Source organism: Prunus dulcis, unplaced genomic scaffold (assembly GCF_902201215.1).
Source record: "Prunus dulcis unplaced genomic scaffold, ALMONDv2, whole genome shotgun sequence".
Classification (NCBI taxonomy): Eukaryota; Viridiplantae; Streptophyta; class Magnoliopsida; order Rosales; family Rosaceae; genus Prunus; species Prunus dulcis.
The window spans coordinates 1-25,399 of record NW_023010282.1 but is presented as its reverse complement, the minus strand read 5'-3'; the positions used below and the strand labels follow the sequence as shown (position 1 = coordinate 25,399).

At 40.4% G+C, this 25,399-nt stretch overlaps 2 protein-coding genes and 1 long non-coding RNA gene across 5 annotated transcripts; all 3 read right to left on the bottom strand.

The window, feature by feature from the left end:
* Positions 1 to 130: 130 nt before the first annotated feature.
* LOC117613362 lies at positions 131 to 1,026 on the bottom strand. The gene is made up of 2 exons (XR_004583723.1): positions 792 to 1,026; positions 131 to 245 (listed from the first exon to the last, which is right to left on the bottom strand). It is a non-coding gene; the product is annotated as an uncharacterized LOC117613362 (long non-coding RNA).
* Positions 1,027 to 6,439: 5,413 nt separating this feature from the next.
* Positions 6,440 to 14,731, bottom strand: LOC117613361 (protein FAR1-RELATED SEQUENCE 5-like). The gene is made up of 2 exons (XM_034341972.1): positions 14,289 to 14,731; positions 6,440 to 7,849 (listed from the first exon to the last, which is right to left on the bottom strand). The coding sequence occupies exon 2, from the start codon at positions 7,844 to 7,846 to the stop codon at positions 6,440 to 6,442; it is 1,407 nt and encodes a 468-aa protein (XP_034197863.1). The 5' UTR covers positions 7,847 to 7,849; positions 14,289 to 14,731.
* Positions 14,732 to 14,766: 35 nt separating this feature from the next.
* Positions 14,767 to 17,895, bottom strand: LOC117613360 (transcription termination factor MTERF15, mitochondrial-like). Of its 3 annotated transcripts, none has more exons than XM_034341968.1 (2): positions 16,188 to 17,895; positions 14,767 to 15,583 (listed from the first exon to the last, which is right to left on the bottom strand). In XM_034341968.1, the coding sequence occupies exon 1, from the start codon at positions 17,380 to 17,382 to the stop codon at positions 16,201 to 16,203; it is 1,182 nt and encodes a 393-aa protein (XP_034197859.1). In that variant the 5' UTR covers positions 17,383 to 17,895; the 3' UTR covers positions 14,767 to 15,583; positions 16,188 to 16,200. The 3 variants fall into 3 exon arrangements, with proteins under 3 accessions (XP_034197859.1, XP_034197861.1, XP_034197862.1); XM_034341970.1 differs by having other exon boundaries at positions 14,767 to 17,471; positions 17,549 to 17,895; XM_034341971.1 differs by having other exon boundaries at positions 14,767 to 17,407; positions 17,549 to 17,895.
* Between the last annotated feature and the right edge of the window lie 7,504 nt (positions 17,896 to 25,399).

Genomic DNA, 25,399 nt, shown 5'->3' with positions numbered 1-25,399 from the left:
GGTACTATATCCTCATCAAAGCCAACATAAACTTCATTCATGTAATTGAAAGTATTGTTCAATACATTCACTCTACATAACCAATAATTATAAATCTAAAATCTTAAGTCATTATGTATATTTTTAAAAAAAAAAAAAAATACAATCTCCAGATACAATGAAAATATTACAAATTCAAGTAGCCAAATAAATAGACTCCAAAATAGTATATTAGGATTGTACTTGGCCTAATTCTTTACCCCAACCTGAAAAACAATCACGAAACTATCAATAAAATGAATGGAAACATAAAGCAATATGCTAATATGAAAACAATTAGAAATTCATCATTGTAAACAAAAAAAGAACAAACCTACAACATAATTAACTTGAATAGAAAGCAAAATGCCAGTTTGGGGTAGAGATTTGTTCTTTTCTTTTTCCTTTTTTTACTTTTTGGATTGTATAACGATCATCAATCTTATAGGCTTTGAATATCAAACAAAAAAGTGCAACGAAAGCAGCCAAAAGCTGGGACCAGCTTCAACCATATCTCCAATGCAATGTACAATGGCCTGGTGTTTGTCTTTACGTCCTCATTTTGTGATTCCAAAATTAACTATTCTTAGCACTATGCCAAGATTAGGCAAATAATACCACTTCCAATGTAGCATGATAGTTTTTAACATGCAGTTCATATATATATATATTCCTCATGCATTACTAAAATAAATAAATAACATCCTCAACCATTCACCAAAATGAAAGACAGAGACAGAGAGATAAATTTGAAGGAAAAAAAAAAAATTTACCCTTATCAGATGCTGGGAAGGGTGGATGGGCCGCTAGTTGGAATACCTGCAAATTCAAAATCATAATCAAAACAATACCTAACTGAAAAACATAATCAAAACCAATTTGAAATTAAGAAGCACAAGAAGAAGAGTAAGTCCCTTTCCCATGTAGAAGATATAGAAGTCGTGTAAATTAGGACTCTTCATATGCATGGTACCATTGATTGCAGTGAAGTTTCATGTTCAATGGGTTGGGAAGGCCTGTAAACATGAAAATATACAAGCCAAATAAAACAATAGTTATAGCTAACTGCCCAAATAAGACTTTAGATGATGATAAAAAGAAACAAATAAATATCCAGTCTCGTGTACAAGTTAGTGCCTCAACATTTTCAGGTTTGAGAGCAATACAACCTTATAACTTAAGCAATACCACCTTATAACTTAAGTAAGAGTATATCAGCTAGCAAATGTAGTTTTGTATTGTAACCTGAATATCCATTGCTCTCATTTCCTTCTTTTAATATATATATATATATATATATATAACTAACCCTATGATGCATAGGCATTTGTTTACACTGACTCTTTTCTTCTCAGCACTTGAAAGACTTAAAACAAGAGATGCTACAAGAAATCCCTTTTCTAACAGAATTGCTGGATGAACTGAATATAGAGGCGCACATCTCCCTTTTTAATAGAATACTTAGACTATAAATCTAAGTCTACTTATCTAGCTTTTCGTTAGCTTCAATTGTATTTCACAAGGTATTTTTTTATCGAATAAAATATTATGAATTCTCCCCAATGTAAAAGCCAGTACCGAGTAGTTTCAGTTCATGCTAATGAAGATTACATTTTCAATACCAAGAGATTTGTTGAAGACTAAGCTAACCAATTCCAAAATACTGTAAGATGGTCTTGGATGATAAGTGGCTATTACAAATATGAACTAATGAGAATCTAAAATCAACCCCTAGAAGGCCAGAGAGTTCAATGATTTCACACATTGCCATATATATATATATATATATAATATGAGAATCATCTCACACATTCAAATTCATACATAAAAGAAGATAAATTCAAATTCATAAATTCACATCAATGATAGCATTTTTGTTTTTTGTTTTTGTGAATGCAGAGAAAAAGTTGGGAAACAGAGGAGCACATTTGTGATGGTGGACGGCTCACAAGTCGAAGAATTAGACGCATTAAGAGACAATGATCAATTGTTTATCTTTTGAATATGAACATGAAAATGATGTATGAATGATCACTAATCAGTTTCAGTCACTTTATCAATGAAATTCTATAGCGTAATTCATGTCAAATATGAAGATTGGATGAAGAACTTACAGCACATACATTCTATGCTCTGTTGTTGAGCATCTCTAAAACTGCATAAGAAACTAAAGATATTACTCTACAATTCAGACTAAATTATCTCAAGCACAAAAATAATACATTATAAGAAGTCATGGATCTCATGGGTTGTAACGGACACCAATTTGCTCTATTGTCGTGGAGGACAATAAATGTCTCAATCCTATCTCAGGTTCTAGATCATTATTTTAACATTGAGATCTCAAGTAAACAGAGTACATAAAATGTCTCAATCCTATCTCCATCTTCTAGCATCTTCCTTCAAGAACCCAGTGCTTTTGGTTTGAACAATATGCAGTCTCAAGGCCATCAATTTAAAGTCCCATATCATTATCAAGAATGAACAACTCTCAAGCTTCCAACCCTCAAATTCAAATAATAAAAAAGCAAGAAATTAGCAACGATATATCTGAGAGGGAGAAAGGGGAGAGGTGGGAGAGAGAACAATTCGAAAGAAAAAAAAAACATAATTATAATTTCAAAAAATTACCAAATTCCTATATAAATCCAAAATATTACCAAAAAAAAATAAATAAGGACTTGCGATTCAATACCCAAATCATTAAGCCCTAAATTAAAATAGGACATATAAATCATTTTGTTAGAAAGTCTAGACCAAAATTCAAAGTTGAAATACTTTCTGCTATGATGCGAATCATCTAAATCGCACAGTTAGAAAGAGAGGGAGAAAATTAGAGTTCTTACCTGCCACAGAGAGGTTGAGAGAAAGCCAGCCACAGAGAGGTTGAGAGAAAGCCAGCCAAGAGATCCAGATGAGAGTGAGAAAGAGAAATCATAACTATGAAAACCTAAAAAAACAAAACAAAGAAACCAGCGATGAAGCAGCAGCAACAAGGAAGATACCCAGAACAAAAACCCTCGAAAGGAGAACGAAATGAAGAAGGAGAAGAAGGAGCATGACCTACTTGAGAGGAGAGGAGATGTGGTCGCCGGCATCGTCTCGTCGTCACAGAAGGAGGAGAGGAGCTGCTGTAGAAGGAATCAAACTCGAAGATAAAGAAATGAGAAACCCAACCCTAAACTTGAAATGTCTCTGACTGAGAGAGCAAGTATTTTTTTATTTTTTATTTGGTTTTACCTACAGCAACCAATTTAACCGGTAACCAACAATCAACGCTTTAAATTACCCCACATACCCCAGCTACTCATCCATGCTCTATTTGTTGTTTATGAAGCATGTGCATTGCACATGCCAATTGAGTTGTAAAAAAATTAAAAGAAAACCTGCTATAACAGGTGGAGGGCTTGCTCTACAAAACCAGAACTCTTGCCTGTTGAGGGGCAAATAGTCAACTTTTTCTCTAATAAAATATTATAGGGGCAAATAGTCTTTTCTTTAAATAAATTAATTTTACAAAAGTAATTAAAGTTTGGGTTGTTACAGAAATCAAATACCAAAGAAGCCCTAAAATTTCAACCAAAAAATTCCTTTTTGTTGCAATGGAGGTTTTACTAAAACTGTGCGTTTTGAATTTGTTTACAAACCTTTTGTGTCTTTTGCTTTTTTCAAATATATTTCTCTTCACATGAAACCCCAAATTCTTTTATTCCTCACTCGCATATGTGTAGCTCTAATCCTCCTGTGAATTTACGAATCATCCTACTCCATTTCGATTGTATGACTAATTGGATAATATTAGGGTTTGAAATTGAATATTACATTTATTACTTAAATGTACTGGAATGTTAAGCTTCAAACAGATTTACTAATTTAGTTTCATTATATTTTATTATTTATAATTTTTCTTCTAAAAGACTTATTCATCATTGCTGGAAGGCTTACCTTTGCAGGACCAAAGTTACCTAGCATCAATGCAAAGCCTGTAAAAACTTTGGTATTATTTAAATTGTAAGGGTGATTGGTTATGTAAATTTTTTGGGTAATAATTAATTTTTTTTGCTTCTAGTCTTTTAAATATTGCTGGATCCGCCGCTGCGGGTATATATATATATATATATATATATACAACTATACATATATGTGTAAAACACATGTATATAAGTACATTATAGTATATGTGTATGTAAGTATAAATATAATATAATATATACATATAATAATAATAAATAAATAAATATTAATAATACTAATAATACTAATAATCATATAAGATATACATCTTATACATTTGCGAGCATGAGATCAGTTAATTCTCCCTTTCCACATGGATTTAGTAGTACCCTCCTAAGGAGGTGTTATGCTGAGCTCGGTATTAACAATCTCATATAAGACTACGACTCGATGAAACAAACATGGTACTAAATTTAGTGAAGGCGAAGCCAAGCTAACCTTGTATAACAAACGACCTTTACTCCTCTCATATTCCAAATGAATCTGGTGAGTCGGACATAACTTAAGGTAGTCATGAGGTTTAGTTGTTTTTCTTTTTTCTTTTTTTTTGGAACAAAATTTAAAGCCACATTGTAATAATTGTATGCCTTACCATAAACAATACAAATTGATATTTACAGAATGTTGTGCGAAAATATTTGTTTGAACCTAATTAATAGATTCAAATTATTCCAAGTTAAACATGCAAGTGCACATTGTGAACAAAAACGCACATATTAAAAAATAGTAAAGCGTGCAAGTAAAGGATTTTGTCCACAAAGATTGGTTGTTAACTATGTCAAATTTGTAGTTTAACAAACACTAAGAATGACTATATCTGACTAAATTATGAAAGTTTGATGGTGAAAACATTCTAAATTGGACAATGAAAGCGACACGCAGCCAATGTGTAATTGCCATTTCATGTTGCAAAATCATATTTACTGTTCAGCAATTTCCAAAGAACTCTGCCCTATCATTTTTCCCATTTTTCATTTATCTTCATAATTAAGCACCTAAGCTAAATATGAAAAACAATGGAATTTATTGCATCTAACCATTCTAATCATGCAAATGCATAATAAAATATCAATATTAATGTATCAAAACTCCTACATGTAGCATTAACATAGATACAAAATAACACTAATGATATATGTCATGCCAAAAGTTGGGGAAATACATGAACAATATGGTAGTAGTGAATATTTCGTACATAAAACCTAAACCATATATATAGTGGAAGTACTACAATCCATGTCATTTTATTGGGGTGAATGGAACCCAAAATCTATTACGATCCCGACGTGGCGAGGCTTGTGTGTCAAATTGTGATTCCAATACACTATACTCGGGTGTGTCAAAGGTGAAACCATCAGAGGTGTAATGAGTGGAGCCACTAGACACTTCGCCACATGAGAAGCCCGAGTTAGGGGGTGTATAAGAAGAGGACAACATCTTAGTCCCATGCACAGCACTCGAGGAGGAATAAAATGTTATGTTCCCAACAGTTGTATCATCTTCTGGTCCAAAACTAGAAAGAATATCGCTCATGTCACTTGTATAACCCCTTTTCCGCTTACCTCCCTCACCAACAATGAGATTTGGACAGTTTCTTTTGTTGTGACCAGTAACCTTGCACTCTCCGCATTGTGGGGCCTTTTTGCCTTTGCTTCCCGTTGTTTGCTTTCCTTTTGTCTTAGCAACTATGGGGTCTCTTACAACATTATTATGGCATCCTAGTTTAAGACTAGTTTGCTCATGTTGCTCCTTCCATGTCTCAACCAAAGTATTTAATCTCCCACATTCAGCCTTTAGCCTCTTGTAAGCGACTTCTGTTTGTGACCCATAAAAACAAAGCTTGTTAAAATCAACGCTTAATGACCCAAACCTAGCCATTTGAATAGTTTCGTGGGGAACATCATCAGACTTGACTACAATTTCACTCCCACGTCTTGCATCCTTTGTCCATCTCTTCATTATTAAGGTCGGAAGTATTTCATCCATATGATCACATTTCATGACTCCAAACATATGACAACACGGAATTCCACTGGATTCAAATAATTTGCACGAACATTGCAGATGTTGCTCTTTCTTGTAGTACACTACAGTCCATTTCTCAACGGGTCTTCCAAATTTGGAAAATGTGTAAACACGAGGATCTTCATTGTTTCTTACGGGTTGCACGAGAATTAATTTTGCCTCCTTGTTTATCTCATTTCTTATCAACTTGTAAATGTCGTGAGTGAAAATAGAAGCTGCATGTTCCTCTAGTGATCGGAGGTGCGTGCGAAGGAGTGGATGTGAATTGTTGGAATCAAAGTCATCCTTCACATTCTCATTTCTCAACCTCAATAACGATCTTTCAATCCGTGGAATACACTCCACTAACCTCATGCCTCTACCAATTCCATCCTTCAAGTTCTTATGCATACCCTCGACACGTTGTGTGGTGGTATTCCCACCAAAAAAAATGCCCTGAGCAGTATGCTTCAGCCCATCGTTTCCGTTTACGGTACATCATCTCGATCCAATCGCCTTTTAGATCATACGTCTGTATCATTTGCTGCCAATGTTGTTCGAAAGCTACTGGTGTCAAACCACCATGCACACAATAGCTAAACTCCCTTACTATTTCTGGGTTATTCACATTGGTGTTCACATTCCTCATGATGTGCCATGTACATAAACGATGATGTGCATCGGGAAAAACTTCATCAATCGCTACGCGCATTGCGTCATCCCCGTCCGTGACAATAGATACAGGCTTCTTGTCCTTCATAGAAGTCAAAAAAGTTCTGAGTACCCAACGATATGTATCAGCAGTCTCATCAACAAGAAATGCACAACCAAAAACTGTAGTCGCGTTATGGTTGTTTACACCAACAAACACCACTAAAGGCTTGTCATATACATTGGTTTTGTACGTGCTATCAAGTATCACCACATCCCCAAAGCAACAATAATCGTGTAGAGATTGAGAGTCTCTCCAAAACAAATTTGCCAATCTATTCTCCTCATCTACACTAAACATGCAAAAAAATTTCGGGTCCGCTATTGCCTTGCCATTCATGTAGCTTATTGCTGCTTGTGCATCACCATCCAATACCACTTGTCGACGCTCGAAATCCATCCTGTTATATAGATCCTTACTGGTGAACCCCACTTTTTTGTATCCACCTGCTTGGTCAACCATATAGTCGTACGTCCTATTGGTTTTAATAGAGGCTTTTCTCATAGACATAGATTGTGCTATGTTAGATTCCGTAACACACCGGTGCGAACGAAGAAAAGGCACCTCATGTGAGTTAGCAAGTCGGTGGCTGTGCTCCTTTACAAATTTAGTCACAATATAAGCATCCTGGTTAGGACAATACTTCACAGCAAATGTAGCGTGACAATTCTCTCTAGTCTCTTTCCTTGGTGTACGAACCATATCATCTCTATTCGTCCATTTCTTTGATCTACTCCCTTCTTTTGAGCACACCCATTGTCTTCCCATCACAACCCCACCCTCGCTACGTCTCAAACGACTTCTTCTTATGCTAAAACCAATTGCAAGAGCATAGTTGCAGTAAAATCTTTCTGCTTCCTCAACTTTTGCAAACTCTCTCTCCGATAAATCAGCAATGCTCATATTTTGGAAGTTTAACCCATCATACTCAAACTGTCTGCTTTTCTCAGTACTTTCTTCTGTTCTACTACCCAAATTCTGTAAAGATGGGACATTTTCAGTTTCTTCAAGTGACTCAGCCTCTGCAAAATAACCTTCACTGTTAGGGACAGAGTTTTGGCCCTGAATTCCATTCGTTTTACTTGCTTCTGCATCCATTTCCTGAAAATAGGCAATGTAACACCCCGACTCCGAATTTAATTCCTATTTTAAATTAAATAAGTGAATTTACGAATTTACCCTTAGGGTAGGGGTAAATTGGTCATTTTCTTGCCCGGAAAGTGTTTGGGGCAGTGACTGGCATTTTTGGGTAGGTGGTACTGAGACGAATTCGTAGACACGCGGTAGGCTTGAATCGGAGTTGTAACGAAAAAGTTACGGGCAAAACACTTCCAGTGGCAAAACTGTAAATATTTCGAAGTTTGGGTTAAAATATCTGACTTTTCTCTCTCTCTCTCTCTCTCTCTCCCGCGGCTGAAACCCCCCTCCCCGTTTTGATTTTTCGCCAGATTTCAGACGGCGAGAACTTCGCCGTCCGACCTCCGTTTTAGGCGCCGTTTCTTGCAAAAGCTTCATCTCTTCCTCCTCTACCCAGCCCACCCCTTTTCTCCGATCGAAAACCAGCCAAACGGCGGTGGCGACGACGTGAAAACAGGCTGAAACTGCCGACGTCGCCGACGACGTTTCCGGCCATCTCGAGCTGCGCCGTCACTTGGAACAGGTAGCTCTACTTCCCTTCTAGCCATTTCTTAGGTTGTACGACGACCATGTCGACGGTGGTTGCCGGATCGAGGCCGTGAAGTTCCGGGTTAAAACCGTGAGTTTCCGACGCCGATTCCGACCACTTGCCGTCCGAATTGGACCTTGGTGTAGTTGAATAATGTGTTCCACTCGTCGAGTAGAATCTGTAGCCGGAAGGGTGAGCTCGGGTGTGGAGATTTTTCCGTCGCCGGAAATTTCTCTACACACCCACGCGCTGCCGGCGCGTGTGGCGGCGCGTGGGCGAGGCCGGTGAGGCTGCAAATTAACCCGATGAGATCCTTAGGTTGTCACGAGAGCGTAGGATTTCGCGGATCTCAATTCGGATGTCGTTTGACTATCGAACGGATTTTCGCATATTGTGCGTTATCCAGGTTCGATAGGTTCCGACCGTTAGATCCTTCCCGAATTAAAATATGTTAATCTAGGTAATTCTAGGATCGTGTAGGAATTCACGGATTGTGAATCGGAGCCCCGGATGTTCCGATTCAATAATTTAAAGTTAATATTTTATATTAACCGTTAGATCGTGCGATCGTGAGCGATCCGACCGTCCGATCTGAACCAAACTTGTAGGACAAGTGTCCTATACCTTATAGAACCCATAGGAACTTCCGGATCGGAATTTGGAGGTCGTAGGTCCCGTGGGCCCGTTTGACCAGGGTTAGGGTAGTTTGACCCTTGGTTGACCGTGAGTCTCCCGGAGTAATCTCACCTTCCCAGGGGGATTATCGGGTGCTAGACTATTATTGGGGTTTACGCAATATTAGTATTAAATTATAATGATATATATGTTTGTACAAGGGTACAAAAGAGTCTAGAATGTTAGTTGGAGTGCTATACGCACTACCTTAGGTACCTCCCTGGATCTTGGTTTCACTACAAGCACCACCAAGTGAAAGTCAAGTCTCACGTGGCGTAGGTTATCCGGCGTTGAGACAGACCCCATACGTGGCGTTGGTTGTACCGGCGCATGGGGAGTTATGTGTTATGATGTGTAGGTCTCACGTGGCGTAGGTTATCCGGCGTTGAGACAGACCCCATACGTGGCGTTGGTTGTACCGGCGTATGGGGAGATTTGTGATATGATGTTGAGGTCCCGCGTGGCGTAGGTTATCCGGCGTTGGGACAAGCCCCATACGTGGCGTTGGTTGTACCGGCGTATGGGGAGTTATGTGATATGACGTGCAGGTCTCGCGTGGCGTAGGTTATCCGGCGTTGAGACAGACCCCATACGTGGCGTTGGTTGTACCGGCGTATGGGGAGATATTATGATAGTATGGTATGGTCGCACGTGGCGTAGGTTATCCGGCGTGTTGACAGACCCCATACGTGGCGTTGGTTGTACCGGCGTATGGGGAGATTATGTGAAATACAGAGAAATGAAATGAGGTATCGCCTGAGTGTGGAATTGGGTTGTATGGGAGAACTACGTGTGGCTTGATCCCTCAAGGAGGGTACGTAGGCAGCCTAAGGTTATTAGGTGCAGCCGCAGACTAAATGTTAGTCATAAATGGGTATTTGAATTGCTGGGTAGTTAGTTAAGAATTATTGGAAGGCCGAAGGCCATTTGTGTGATTTGCATGAAATTATATTGTGCATGCTGCCAGTTGGGATTATTAAATGCGTTTTTATGCAGGTTGAAATTTTGGGAAATGTCCAATTTATAGGGGAGACTCTGCCGAAATTTCGGCAGAAAGTCTTGGTCTTTAGTAAGTGGGCCCGGCATCGGGGTGATGTCAGGAATTCCAAAGGGTTCGTCTCGGGTTTTGGGAAAATTCGGGGCGGGTCCTTTCAGTTGGTATCAGAGCTCTAGGTTCAATTTCCTATGGACCCTGCACCTTATGTGCATCCTTAAATTGTGGGGATCAAAATGGGTTCCATCTCGGAATGGCACCTTTGCGACGTTGAGTCCGCATCGGCGGGAGGATAGAGTGTTGATCAACCCGCTTCTAGGGATCCTCCATTGCCTGAACATGTTGCTAATTTTCGACTATGTGCCTAGCACACGGAGTCGGAGATTCTGAGAGCACAACCTTTCTTTAGAACGAACAACTCCCCGGCATTGGATCAAGGGATCCAAGGTCAGAGAGGTGGCGTTAGTATAATCGAAATCACAAGTGTGGAAGAGATTATGAGAAAGAGGCTCGTGTGTGGTGGGAATACTGTGGTCAAATCCAAGGAGAAGACCCACATGGATTGAATAATCCTACCTATGGAGATGGAGAGTACTTGGGGGTCTCCTCTCTTGTGAGCACGTCTGAGTAGAGATCTTTCATCGGAATCAGAAATGGATCATGGTCGAGAGAGATCGATGATGATTACAATTCGGTAAAAATGATCCTTTCTGACCTTCCTTTCAGAATATCGTGTTGGCAATGCTGCCTATCGATTATGAAGAAAGAAGGAAAATATCAACAAGTCAAAGAACGTGGATCCTCTTTTAGTAGGACAACTAAAAGAGAATCAAATCACCAATGGAGGCGTCTAGCCTTCCAAGGAAGAGCCGGGGGTCCCGAATGGTAAATGCGGGCCCAATACTCATAACCCTTCGAGTGACAGGTCGGAAATTTCGGGGACGAAATTTTTATAAGGAGGGTAGATTGTAACACCCCGACTCCGAATTTAATTCCTATTTTAAATTAAATAAGTGAATTTACGAATTTACCCTTAGGGTAGGGGTAAATTGGTCATTTTCTTGCCCGAAAAGTGTTTGGGGCAGTGACTGGTATTTTTGGGTAGGTGGTACTGAGACGAATTCGTAGACAGGCGGTAGGCTTGAATCGGAGTTGTAACGAAGAAGTTACGATCAAAACACTTCCAGTGGCAAAACCGTAATTATTTCGAAATTTGGGTTAAAATATCTGACTTTTCTCTCTCTCTCTCTCTCTCTCTCTCTCTCTCTCTCTCTCTCCCGCGGCTGAAACCCCCCCTCCCCGTTTTGATTTTTCGCCAGATTTCAGACGGCGAGAACTTCGCCGTCCGACCTCCGTTTGAGGCGCCGTTTCTTGCAAAAGCTTCATCTCTTCCTCCTCTACCCAGCCCACCCCTTTTTTCCGATCGAAAACCCGGCAAACGGCGGTGGCGACGACGTGAAAACCAGCTGAAACTGCCGACGTCGCCGGCGACGTTTCCGGCCATCTCGAGCTGCGCCGTCGCTTGGAACAGGTAGCTCTCCTTCCCTTCTAGCTGTTTCCTAGGTTGTGCGATGACGATGTCGACGGTGGTCGTCGGATCGAGGCCGTGAAGTTCCGGGTTAAACCGTGAGTTTCCGACGTCGATTCCGGCCACTTGCCGTCCGAATTGGACCTTGGTGTAGTTGAATAAAGTGTTACACTCGTCGAGTAGAATCTGTAGCCGAAAGGGTGAGCTCGGGTGTGGAGTTTTTCCGTTCCCAGAATTTCTCTACACACCCACGCGCTGTCGGCGCGTGTGGCGGCGCGTGAACGAGGCCGGTGAGGCTGCAAATTAACCCGATGAGATCCTTAGGTTGTCACGAGCGCATAGGATTTTGAGGATCTCAATTCGGATGTCGTTTGACTATCGAACGGATTTTCGCATATTGTGCGTTATCCGGGTTCGATAGGTTCCGACCGTTAGATCCTTCCCGAATTAAAATATGTTGTACTAGGTATTCCTAGGATCGTATAGGATTTCGCAGATTGTGAATCGGAACCCCGGATGTTCCGATTCAATAACTTAAAGTTTGTATTTTATATTAACCGTTAGATCGTGCGATCATGAGCGATCCGACCGTCCGATCTGAATCAAACTTGCAGGACAAGTGTCCTATACCTTATAGAACCCATAGGAACTTTCGGATCGGAGTTTGGAGGTCGTGGTCCCCGTGGGCCCGGTTGACCAGGGTTAGGGTAGTTTGACCCTTGGTTGACCGTGAGTCTCCCGGAGTAATCTCACCTTCCCAGGGGGATTATCTGGTGCTAGACTATTATTGGGGTTTACGCAATATTAGTATTAAAATATAATGATATATATGTTTGTACAAGGGTACAAAAGAGTCTAGAATGTTAGTTGGAGTGCTATACTAACTACCTTAGGTACCTCCCTGGATCTTGGTTTCACTACAAGCACCACCAAGTGAAAGTCAGGTCTCACGTGGCGTAGGTTATCCGGCGTTGAGACAGGCCCCATACGTGGCGTTGGTTGTACCGGCGTATGGGGAGATATTGTAATATTGTGTTGAGGTCGCACGTGGCGTAGGTTATCCGGCGTGTCGACAGGCCCCATACGTGGCGTTGGTTGTACCGGCGTATGGGGAGATTTGTGATATGATGTTGAGGTCCCGTGTGGCGTAGGTTATCCGGCGTTGGGACAGGCCCCATACGTGGCGTTGGTTGTACCGGCGTATGGGGAGTTATGTGATATGATGTGTAGGTCTCACGTGGCGTAGGTTATCCGGCGTTGAGACAGACCCCATACGTGGCGTTGGTTGTACCGGCGTATGGGGAGATATTAGGATAGTATGGTATGGTCGCACGTGGCGTAGGTTATCCGGCGTGTTGACAGACCCCATACGTGGCGTTGGTTGTACCGGCGTATGGGGAGATTATGTGAAATACAGAGAAATGAAATGAGGTATCGCCTAAGTGTGGAATTGGGTTGTATGGGAGAACTACGTGTGGCTTGATCCCTCAAGGAGGGTACGTAGGCAGCCTAAGGTCATTAGGTGCAGCCGCAGACTAAATGTTAGTCATAAATGGGTATTTGAATTGCTGGGTAGTTAGTTAAGAATTATTGGAAGGCCGAAGGCCATTTGTGTGATTTGCATGAAATTATATTGTGCATGCTGCCGGTTGGTGATATAAATTGTGTTTTTATGCAGGTTGAAATTTTGGGAAATGTCCAATTTATAGGGGAGATTCTGCCAAAATTTCGGCAGAAAGTCTCGGTCTTTAGTAAGTGGGCCTGGCATCGGGGTGATGTCAGGAATCCCAAAGGGTTCGTCTCGGGTTTTGAGAAAATTCGAGGCGGGTCCTTTCAGGCAACATGTCTTTCATGGCATAATTAATATGCAAATAAATGGATACACATCAATTGCATTTAGTAGAAATATAAACATACAATTCCATCATGAAGGAAGTCCTTACTGAGAGATTCTACATTTCATAATTGTGCACATATAATGGCAATTGCACGACTATAATGCAAATAGTCTGTTATGTTTGTCAATTGCAAGACTATAATGCAATTAGAAGTAACTGTTTGTCAATTGCAAGACTATAATGCAATTAGAAGTAACTGTTTGTCAATTGCATTGACAAAACACATATGTTCTCAGAATGTTAGAGGCTATCAATAACATGGCAATATGGATACAATAATTGCAAAATAGGACTACCTAATTGGTAATTGCATTCAAAATGACATAATGAAGTACCTCTTACATTTCCATTACCAAAATGCAATGCTACAAATATCATGGCATTTGCAATACAATTAAGAAATTCTATCTAATGTTTTCCAAATGACTCACAAACTTTTCAACATTAACAATATGCCCAACATTAAAGAAGAGAAAGATATTGACATTGATCATATTGTGTTTCTTGTCTGTGAAATAACTCAAATTACAATGGTTTTCTTTTCAGCAAATCAAAAACCCATTTACTTCTGCTTAGTTGCTTCCTGGGCTGCATTAATTTCTGCTTAGTTTTTCTGGTTTTCTTTTAATAACATAATTACTTGATTTCATAGAGGGAAAATTACCCATACAAATAGCTGGTTTTCTTTGAGCGGATCAATATAGCAAAATGTTATATTGCTGGTCTTTGGGAACTAAAGTGTGGACAAGGATGAACTACTATAAGGCTATTAATTTTACCTTTGCAATGGCCACTTCAATACGTTTCAGCAACAGCAACTCGTTTCCACTGGTTTTTTGTGAACCACGCAGAATGCCCAGCCACCCAGAGTTAACATCTTCTCAATTTCATCTCCAGAATCAAGTGATTCACATGTAGGGGAAGAGAGGGAGAGATGAAAGAGAAAGTGCCGTTGGTGGGATTGCCTCAGCAGCAGTTCACGATCTTCTGTTCCTTCTTCCTTTCTGTCGTCCTGTAGCAGTTCACGATCATCTGTTCCTTCTTCCTTTCTGTCGTCCTGTAGTTCTTTTCTGGTTTTATTTTTTTTTTTTTTCTGTTCACTTATTATTTTATTCACTTTTACCTACACCAACCCTTTTAGCAGGTTACCAGCATTCAATGGTGTGGATTTGACCCTCATCTCCACTTACTCATCCAACGGCTGATATTTTGGGCGCATGGATACACCACGCCCATTGTAGAATTTTCCATGGGGTAATGATTTAGTCTGAGACGATCCTGGCCATTAGATTGAAACAATAATGCAAGATTAGAGTGAATGAAATTAATGCAAGACAGAGGACGAAGCAAGTTGCAAAAATTGCACTTCCCCAAGGAAGTTCATCAGCTGATGCATCGTAAATCTCAAACGACTTCTTTTTAGCGCCGCCTTGTGGTTTGGATGATGGATCAACAATCATTTCGCAACCCAATCACGGCAAAAGCTTTGGGGAGAAGAACCGATTCAAAGTCTTCCCAATAGCAACCATAGCTTCAGACCAACTTTTAGATGTAATAATTGAACCCGAAGCTTCACTTGATCATCCCTTTGAGCTTTTTGTCTTGCCTTTTTCTTCCTTCTTTTCCAATTTCCCACCCTCTCAAGGACTGCCTTAATCCCCTTTTTGCTCTCGTTCTTCATTTTTCTGAATTAATTCAATCAATTCAGAAAATTCATTTCCAGGCATTTATTTTCTCATGGCTTGGGGGGCAATGAACTAAGAATCAATCCTTGAAAACTGTAAACCAAGTAAAGAATAAACAAGGCCTCTTTTTATATTTTGGCGAATGAAGAGAAGTTCATTGAACATAAATTTATTCCAAAAAAACAGTGAAATGTTCCTTGACCTCCCTCTTGAGATCCACACATCTTTGCACATCCATCAGTGCGGGATAGATTCATCCTCTAGATAACAATTGCCAAACCACCCTACTTTGCAACTCCATCAGAGCCGAGTTTTATGTCCCCTGAATTCCCAATTCATCAAGCATTGCAGATATCGCGTTCCTAATCGTTAAGGTCTCGGTAAAAAGGCTAACACAAGAGAAGACAATGAGAAAATGATGCTTATCGAGTCCTTCGATGCCATGTTGACATGATTACATATGAATCTAATCAATCATTGACACTAAGTAGTTCCTATAAACCAACCATGGCTGCTTAAGTACGCTAGCAGCATCACAGAGGACAATTACTCAAAGAGCAGGGGATAAAGGATTGAGAGTCATTCTTATCTTTTGAAAAATGGACAGAAATTAGCTTCTTCCACTCCTCAACCAAAATACAATACATTGTACCCTAATAGAAGCATTATATGCGCACATTCTACAAAATAAACTTTCAAGGGTAACCGAAGTCGGGAACCATAAACAGAAGAAATTCTAGCGACTCTACGGCAGGCATTTGTTCTAATAAGAAAGCATATATAAATCTAATTAAAAACAGGTAGGCTGCCGAGTAGAAGAATAAAAAACTGAATTTACTTCCTGCAAAATTTTAGTAAGATGTGGGATACAATTTAAACCTTACTTTAAAGACAATTTCTAGGGTAGAGGACAGCATTATAGTATTGTGCCAAATGCAATCTAATGCATATGAGTGATGCAGCATCAGGTGGCTAAAATAATTACATCCTCACCCGTTTCAACATATCAGACAGACTGGATATCTACCTTCCCTTGATACACACTTAACAATTCAGGTACTTCGCCAAGATATCTGTTCACAAAAATCTCCAAGAACTGCTTCTCTGTTCGTTTCAGCAGAGAACCCAGATTCAAGTTCTCATTTATGAAACCTTTCAACAACAGAACTTTAACCACAGAGCACCTCGGGATAAGTCTCCTCTCCAAACTGAGACTGAGGACCACAGGATATTTGGCAATCATTCCTGACGACCATCCCATCTTGTTCACTAAAAGATCCATTGCTTGCATAAGTTTCTTCTCCGAGACAATCATACACTGCGGGTTCTTCCTGAAAGCGGAGAGAAAATCATCCTCAGACCAACCCCATGTCTTAAGAACTTCGCGACTTCTACTCCATACCAACTTATTCTTGCCGCACAATGCACACAGGGCATTCACTGAAGTTGATTTTTCCAGATTAAATCCCATTTCCTTAACCTCACTCACAAGTTGACCAAAGTTTTCAGGATTTACCATCAAAACGCGAGTACCATGAGTTAGCAAAAAAGAAATGCATGGTTGAGGCATGCCCAATTCTCTCAAAAGCCCAATATTTGGCACCACATGCTTGCAGTGACCTTCCAAGAAAATCCACGAGTTGCGTTTGAAAAGAGCAACAACATTTTTCTCAGAGAGCATACTCCTGAGGAAGTTATAAGTGGGCAAAATCCGATTTCTCAAGCTGGCTGCCAAAAGCTGTGGATTAAAAGCCAGAGTTTTTATAAGGTCCACCTTTGAAATTTCAAGAGAGCTGAAAAACTCAAGCTTTGGCAAAAGGGTTTTCTCAGGATCAGCTGAAAGAAGTTTTGGATGTGACCTAATAAGCTTTGATATCTGGGTTTGAGATGCTCCATAGTTTCTCAGAAGCTCTAAAACGGAGTCTGCTCTTTCTGGTGACTTCAACTCGACCCACTTAGAAGCTGAAATCGCTCCTTCTGGGGACAACCCGCAAGTGTTTATGAGGTAAGTGACTGTGAAATTGTGTTGGTTTTCTGAGATTTCTGATGTGATGTGTCTGCAGAGCAACTGACTCTGAAGTGAGGGTTTTGGATCTCCAACCAACACTCTGTTTGTTTTGGAAGCAAATGTACAAGAAAATATTGAGTGAACCAATCTGAAGGTCTTCAAATTGCAGAGTTGAATCATGCTAGAGGTTGATGATGAACAATTTCTACATGAAAACTTAAAGCCCAAGCTGATTCTCTGCCTTCAGAAAATATGCAGTTCTCGGCATTCTAAAAAGATTTGAACCATCCAAATAAAATTGCCTGGTATAGGATAAAACCATTGCGGCTAGGGTAAGTTTTCTTACCATTTTCACAGCTGACGGTCACTGGCTCACTGCTGCTATCCGTGGTGGTAGGAAATCTTCTGCCAGAAAAACCTCTTCAGTCTTCATCGCTACAAATCAAAGCAAAGAAATTACTCCAATCCCAGGCAATAAGAAAACCCAAAAAAAAAGGGTTGAATTTCAAACTAAAAAACAGTCGAGGGCATTTGTTTCTTTGGGACAAAGGGCGAAGAAACATTTGGGCGATGATGCTTTGGTTTATAGACGCTCTACGTGGTTACTCTCAGGTGCGGCCCAGAAGCAATTTGAAAGCCTGTATTTGCAATTGGAATTTCGATGTATGAGTTTGTTTGTAACCAGTTTTGGTAAATGGACAAAAAATTGTCCAAAGGGTTAAAAGAATATTTCAAAGATATCGCTAAGACTATAATGAGGGTTAAGATATAAGGGGTAAGTTATAAGGGGTTCACTTTATAGTCATTAGATCAATCCAAGGGCTAGGGAGAATTGAGATAAAGTTGTACAATCAGGTAGGTGAGGAACTCAAACCCGATTTTAATATCCAGCAGGTCCGAAAAAAAAAAAGAAAAAAAAAGAAAAGAAGAGGCAAGTTCGAAGTTTGAACGGCAAAAACTCATCGCTCTAAAACCCATAGCTCTGAGAAACCACTAAGCTCTGAGAAACGGACGGCTGAAGGCAACGGTCAAGCTCTGAGAAACGGACGGCTGAAGGCAACGGTCAGACCCTAAAAAAGTATTTAGTTTGAGTGGAAAGGGCAGAGGAGTGGATTTTGAAATAGTGAAGTGGCGAAGCAGTGGAAGGGGAAGGAGAGAAGCCATATTCTTTGGAAGTGATAGGTTCCATTTTTGGAGCAAAGCCACACAAAGACCCCACACAGATTGTAAGAACCCAAAACAAAATATCTAGAAAAGAAAGAAAATATCTAAAAGGTAAAGAAATATCTTTTAGCAAAAAGACGTTTTTGCCCTCGCATTTTTTTTAAGGGGGAAAATTTGACTTTTTGATCGAAAATGAATTCGGGAATTCCGCTTGCGCCGTTTCGTAGAGCACGGCAAAACTAGTCCGTAGACACGGAGTAGACCTGAATCGGAGTTTTAACGAAGAAATTACGATCAAAACATCGCGAAGGGCAAAATGGTAATTTGGACAAAAATCAGATTTTTATCCCTGTTTCTCTCTCTCCCCCGTCATTTCTCTCTCCTCTCTCCCGATTGCACCCAGCCCGCGACCTCCTCCCCTTCCAGCCATCCTAGGTCATTGCCACCACACATTTATCGCATTCGATTCCAAGACGGCCCCATCCCCGCAATCACGCCGTTCGACATTTTTGAAAGCCCATTTAAACCTCAACCCAACCCAGCCTTGCCGCCGAGTTCATAATCGAATTTTCATTGTTGTTGCCGTTTTACCGAATCTTTTCAAGAAATATCTCCCTCATTTCTTCACCAAATCTTTCGAGTGAGGTATGGATCTTCACCTATTTTTCATGTTCTAACTGATGGTAAGCTGGGCTTTGATCGATTTTATCTCTAGATCACTCGATTTTCGACTTGAAGTTTGGCCGAAACTTTGGCCCTTCGAAACTACTGTTTCCGGTCACTTTTTGGGGGTGGCCCAAGAACAAAAGTGACTCCAAATGGGGTGTTTTACCTAGGGTAGGAGTTTGGAGTCTTGGTTCCACGATTTTTCGGCACACCCGAATCGCTTTGGACACCCGATCTGCCCCGCGCGTGTGGCGGCGCGTGGGCCAGAGTGGTGGCATGACTCTGGCCAGTTTTGAGGTCCTCATGTCGTCACGAGCGCGTGGGATTTCGCGGATCTCGATTCGGAGTCCGTTTGAGCCCCGAACGGATTTTCCATATCGCGCGATCCGTGGGTGCAGTGTTGTGTAATCGTCGGATCGCGCTGAATTTTGGGTATATCGGTCTACACGATGTCAGGATCGTGTAGGATTCAACGGATTGCGAATCGGAGTCCCGGATACTCCGGAATCGCGAACCCTGGGGCTAGGGTTAGGGTTTTAAGCGATAACGCGATTTTTGTCAATCCGACCGTCCGATTCGGACCAAATTCGCAGAACATGGTTCCCGCTGTATGAAAAACCTTCAGGGATGATCAGATTGGCCATCGGACACCGTGGACCCCACGGGTCTCGGGTCGGCCGACCTGACAGGCTTATCGCTTAATCTGAACGTCGAACCTCCCAAAACTGTTCCAAGCGTTGAAAAAGGCTATTGTGGGCATAGGAGTAGTTGGATTGAGATGCGCGTATTTCTAGGAGCCGGGGGCAGGGTGTTTAGTTGAAATTCTTTTTATTCAGCCGTTTACTAACTTAATCTTTCGGGATAATCAGGCACCAGGAGCCCGACGGAATTATAAAAGAGATCTTCGAGGGATCGAAGTAGCTCGGACCATCTGTGAGTGGACCTTCTTTCATAAATCAGATTTCATGAATGATTGATGTGCTTTTATATAAATAAGTTTTATAAATGAGTTTATATTGATTTTATATAAATAAGTTTTTAGAAATGAATTTATTTGAATAAGTTTCTTTATTTGATCTTGAGTAAGTTTTATTACGGTTTTGAACTTGATCAGTACAGTAACAGTTTTATAAATATGTGCTGCTTATTTAAAAGTCATAGAAACAGAGTTTGAGGTTGAAATCAGATGAGACAGAAGCACAATTTGAGATTTCAGTTTTAATCGGATTTTCTAAAGGAATCTATTTTAAACCCACCTTGTACCCATTTTCTTTATGGTGATTACCCAGAGTCGGACCAATGTCTACGGACATCCAGTCTGATTATAGTTCAGTCAGTGCACTTGACTTTGCCTCACGAATTTCGGGGACGCTCGGACCGTGAGTGCCAGGATTTGCGGCTCGGCAGACTTGGTGTCCCGAGACCTTCCAGGATTTGCGGCTCGGCTGACTTCGTGTCCCCGAGACCTGCCAGGATTGCGGATCAGGCTGACTACGGTCCACTGCATCCTGCCAGAGCGACTCGAGCTGACTTGGTGTCACCGAGGAATCTGCCGGCGGGACAAGCTGATCATAGTCCCCTGATTTCGCCAGTTTGCGGCTCGGGTGGACTGCGTGGCGCCCGAGACCTGCCAGGGAATTGACGGATATAACAGGGGTACAATTAGGTGGCAATTTTAAAGGATTTTAAAGCTTTTACTGCAGATATTGTTTACTCATTTTTTTTTAGTAAATTCAGTCGAACGAAGTTTTAAAGGATTTTGAGCTTTCTTTTATTCAAGGATGATTTTCAGCCATTTTATATTGGTCTCTCAGTAATTGCACATGTGTATTTTTGGTATTTTTATTCAGTATACCAGTTTTTTTGATTCTTCCAGGCAATAATATCTTTATATCAGATCGATTATGTAAGTTTCTTCATTAGTATACTAATTCATGCTTATAGAATCTTTTATATGGAGATATAGTTAAATTTTCGATATATATATATATATCCCTAGTTATTTCAAAATGGGGGAATTATATTTTAGCTGGATTTTAAGAATCTCACTTTTTGTCCACTCACAGTTTAAAACTTGTTTTTCGCCCCAAGGTTGTAGAAGTGCATAGGATCCACCACCGGGCCACTCTTAACCTCCACGCTTCAAAGTCAGGTAAAGTTGTAGAAATTTTTCCTGAAAACCCGTGAACTTTAGAAAATTGCTCTGATATCGAGTTTATTGGAAAATTTGAATCTGGCAACTTTTGGTTTATCCTATTCTGGCAGTTGGGTGGAAATATTTGAGATTGTTTACAGGTGGAATTTTGGGACTGGTCAAAATACAGGGGAGACTCTGCCGAATTTTCGGCAGAAGTCGAAGAGAAATTTGAAAAGAATTTGAGACATAAAGGGTAAAAAGGTCATTCGTGCCCGACATTAGCCAGGTGTCGGACACGCACAGGACTTGACTCGAATTTCAAAGTGAAAATTGGGTCGGGTCCTGTCACAGATACCTTGCGATTGTTCAATAACCAGCATTTTGTGAGTAATTTATGGAATTTGAGTTTAGGAATAGAGTAACGGTTTTCCCCAATTTGTACCTTCAATGTTGTTGGATTTGGCATCTCTTCTTTGTGCTTCACTTGCATGTTAATTTTTGCTTGGGTATATGTTAAAAAACGAATGAAAATGAAGTCAATAACATGTCAATAATGATATGGATAAGATAATGGTGTTGAATTGGAGGATGCCCTCAAAACCTTCCACATTTGAAGCAGTGCATAGTGCAGATTATCTCTCTAACGCTAGAATATATATATTTTTTGAAATAAATATTATTTCCTTTGTTACTAAATTTGCCTGAGAAAAATGAGAACAGATAATAATAAACTCATGAATAAAAGTGCAAAGCATTTGATGAGTAATTTATGGAATTTGAGTTTAGGGTTAGAGTAATGGTTTTCCCCAATTTGTACCATCAATGTTGTTGGATTTGGCATCTCTTCTTTGTGCTTGAATTGCATGTTAATTGTTGCTTGGGTATATGTTAAAAAACGAATGAAAATAAAGTCAATCACATGTTAATAACATGTCAGTAATGATATGAATAAGATAATGGTGTTGAATTGGAGGAGGCCCTCAAAAACTTCCACATTTGAAGCAGTGCAGAGTGCAGAGTACCTCTCTGGCGCTAGAATTTATATATTTTTTGAAATAAATATTAGTTCATTTGTTACTAAAGTTGCGTATGATAAATGAGAACAGATAATAATAAACTCATGAATAAAAGTGCAAAGCAGTTGAAATAAAGGTTGATCTATGACGATTGTGGATGACTGAAGAAAAAGCTAGAAAGAAAGATGAAATCTGACAATTGCTTAGCAAGCAGATAGTAGAGTAGATGCTTTGCTTTGCTTCCTTCCACTATATTTCTTATTTATGTAGTTTGTGTTGTGTATGAAATGACAATAATTGTCATGTGTGTGAAGTGCAGAACTTGCCTAGATTGCACTCACACGAGTATGGATCCATAAATAAAACAGGTGAAATTGTTTGTAATTCACATAAGCATTGCATTAACATGTATTTGCACAAAATGTGTCACATTGTGTTGATGATGTTAAAGCCTGTGATCAGTAATCCCTATGCTCATGTAATTTGTAAAATTTGTAATGTGCCTGGTTGACTAGTTGTGATTGTGCAAATACATGGTAGTATATGTGTTCACGTTATTTGACATTGTATTTGAGGAAATGGGATCCAACGTGGAGCTGGTATGGCCAGAGGCAGAGGCATATTCGTCACGGATGAACAACTGCTCACATGCAAATTCATCTCTAGCTGCAAATTCATCTCTAGCTGCAATTCGAGCGAAGTTGAGTGCGGAACAATTAGAACAATTCAAGACATCATGCTTTGGCCATCTTCTGAATATAGATAAGATTCAGTTTAGCGGGCAGATTGTGCATGGGGTTGTGTTGCGTAGAGTAGCGGGGCAGGGTGTGAAAGACTTGGATGGACTGAGTTTCTTATTAGGTTGTGACGTTGCTCAGTTCACTCGTCAGGATTTCTGTTTGATCACAGGGCTTCGTTTTGGGGAAGTGCCTGAAGTTTCCAGTGGAGAGAGTGATGAAATCAGACTTCAGAAAAGATATTTTATAGACGAAGGAATTACATGCAATGCTTTAGAAGAAGCATTTCTGAGGTGCACAGAGGAAGATGACATCTACAAGCTAGCTCTTGTTTACTTTGCTGAGTTAGTGGTTTTGGGAAGGGACAAACATTTGAACATCAATCTAAATTACCTGACCCTTGTAGAGGACTTGGATGCTTTCAACAGGTATCCGTGGGGTTCGGTGTCCTTTGACAAAACCCAAGACAGTCTATTTTCTGCACCAACAAAGTATGTGAAAAGCTTTGAAAATGAAGAGGGAAGAGGGAAGGGGAAAAGTAAGGTAACGGGAACAAGCCGGAGAAATGAGAAGGGCAAGAAGGATAAGCATGGTGAAGCGCAAAGGAGTGGCTGGAGTTTTAAAGGTTTCACGTATGCTTTCCAGGGACATGGTAATAATGTTCATGTCAGTTATGTTTTGTTTATCTTTAAAACATAAATAATGACTTTTGTCCTTTGAATTGTGTAGATTTGGGTATATGAATTAATTCCTAGAATGGCGGACCTGAATTACTGCAAGGTTGTTGATCCGACCGCTGTCCCGCGTATTTTGCGATGGAGAACTACTACGTCTATTCCAGAGATGAGAAAGTTGAACAATTATTTTTCCAGAGCAAAGAGGTTTGGTTTGCAGCCCTTGGAACTATTGATAAGATTGAATGAATTTATTAAGTAGAATGATTTAATATGACTCTTGTCTATATTCTGAAACAGTCAGTTCAGTTGCGGGCGCTATGTCCGAGTGAAGAGGAAATGAGACAGCCATATTGGAGTTGGCCACAGGATCGCCCTACTGTTGTCTCGGCAGAGCCAATTCCTTCTTCATGTGGTGATATTGATGAGTTGAACAAGGTGGTAAGCTTGTTGAGGTCCGAGTTGTTTCAAGTAAAGCGGGAAAAAGACATCCTTCACTTAAAGGTCATACGGATGGAAAAACTGTTGGACCAATGTTTAGGTCCTCAGTTTGAGCAGGAAGTAAGGAGGGACCTAGCTTTACTGAAATAGAGGACGAATCGCTGTGTCGTCTCACATCTATTTAAGGGATATGCTGAAATGGATGACCTACTTCAACAGGATGAAGGGCCAAGTAACAGAAATGAGGGAGAGGAAAAGGAAGATGAAGGGATTGAAGGGGGTGAAGGGCCAAGTAATAGAAATGAGGGAGAGGAAAAGGAAGAGGAGGGGATTGAAAGGGGTGAAGGGCCAAGTAATAGAAATGAGGGAGAGGAAAAGGAAGAGGAGGGGATTGAAGGGGGTGAAGTGCAAGGAAAACCAAGTGAGGTAGAGGAAGGGCAAAGGAAAACAAGTGAAGGAGAGCAAGTGCAAGTAAAAAGTAGCAAAGGAAAAAAAGCCCAAAGACAGAGCAGTGAGGGAGAGGAAGTGAAAAGAAAAAGCAGTAAGGGAGGGAAACTGCAAAGGAAAAAAAGGGAGGGCAAGGAAGTGAAAAGACAAAGAAGTGAGGAAAAGGAAGTGCAAAGAAACCAATGTGAGAAAGAAGATAATGAAGTCATGTTGCTTGGGGGTGACATTGGCGAGAGCACGGAGGGGACACAACTTGAGTTTAGTATCCGGGACATTGATTTGGATCAACACACAGCTGTGCTATCTAAGTTGAACGTCTGGTTGAATCATAACGGTAAAGCTTCCGCACAAGGGGTCCAATTAAGGAAAAGGAAGAGGATCATTCCGAAGTGGAAGATCATTGAAGCCAGTGAATTGGTTCCAAAAACTGCGGCACAGACAACCGGACTGAAGATGTTAGACCCAATGAAGGCGATTCCCCATGATGATCTGGTTAATTTGCTGAAACTTTGTTGGGAATGGCGCCAGGACCCAAAGTAAGTCCCTTGCAATTATAAGATAGAAGCATGACTGTATATAATTTTTAATATTGGCCATTTTCTAAAACTGTTTTTTATTCATAGTTTGGTGATGCAATTTGGAAACGTGGAAGCCGAGATTGAATTCTTGGCTTCCCTCGTGAAAGCTGATGGTTGGCTGAAAGGAGATGTAAGTGTAATTGATTATGCATTTGTTTTAATGTCCATAGATTATGAGATTGACAAGAAAAACATGTTGCAGCACCTTGCTTTGGGGTTGTATCTCATGCGGAAGCGACAACAACAGTTGGAGGAAGTAGAAATAGCTGACTCGACAACGACCGATGTTTTTTTTATGGTATGTCATCGGCCTTGACCAAGTGCCGTTAATAATTAC

Coding starts and splice junctions, on each gene's coding strand:
- LOC117613360 (XM_034341968.1), bottom strand. CDS start 17,382: ATGATTCAACTCTGCAATTTGAAGACCTTCAGATTGGTTCACTCAATA.
- LOC117613361 (XM_034341972.1), bottom strand. CDS start 7,846: ATGGATGCAGAAGCAAGTAAAACGAATGGAATTCAGGGCCAAAACTCT.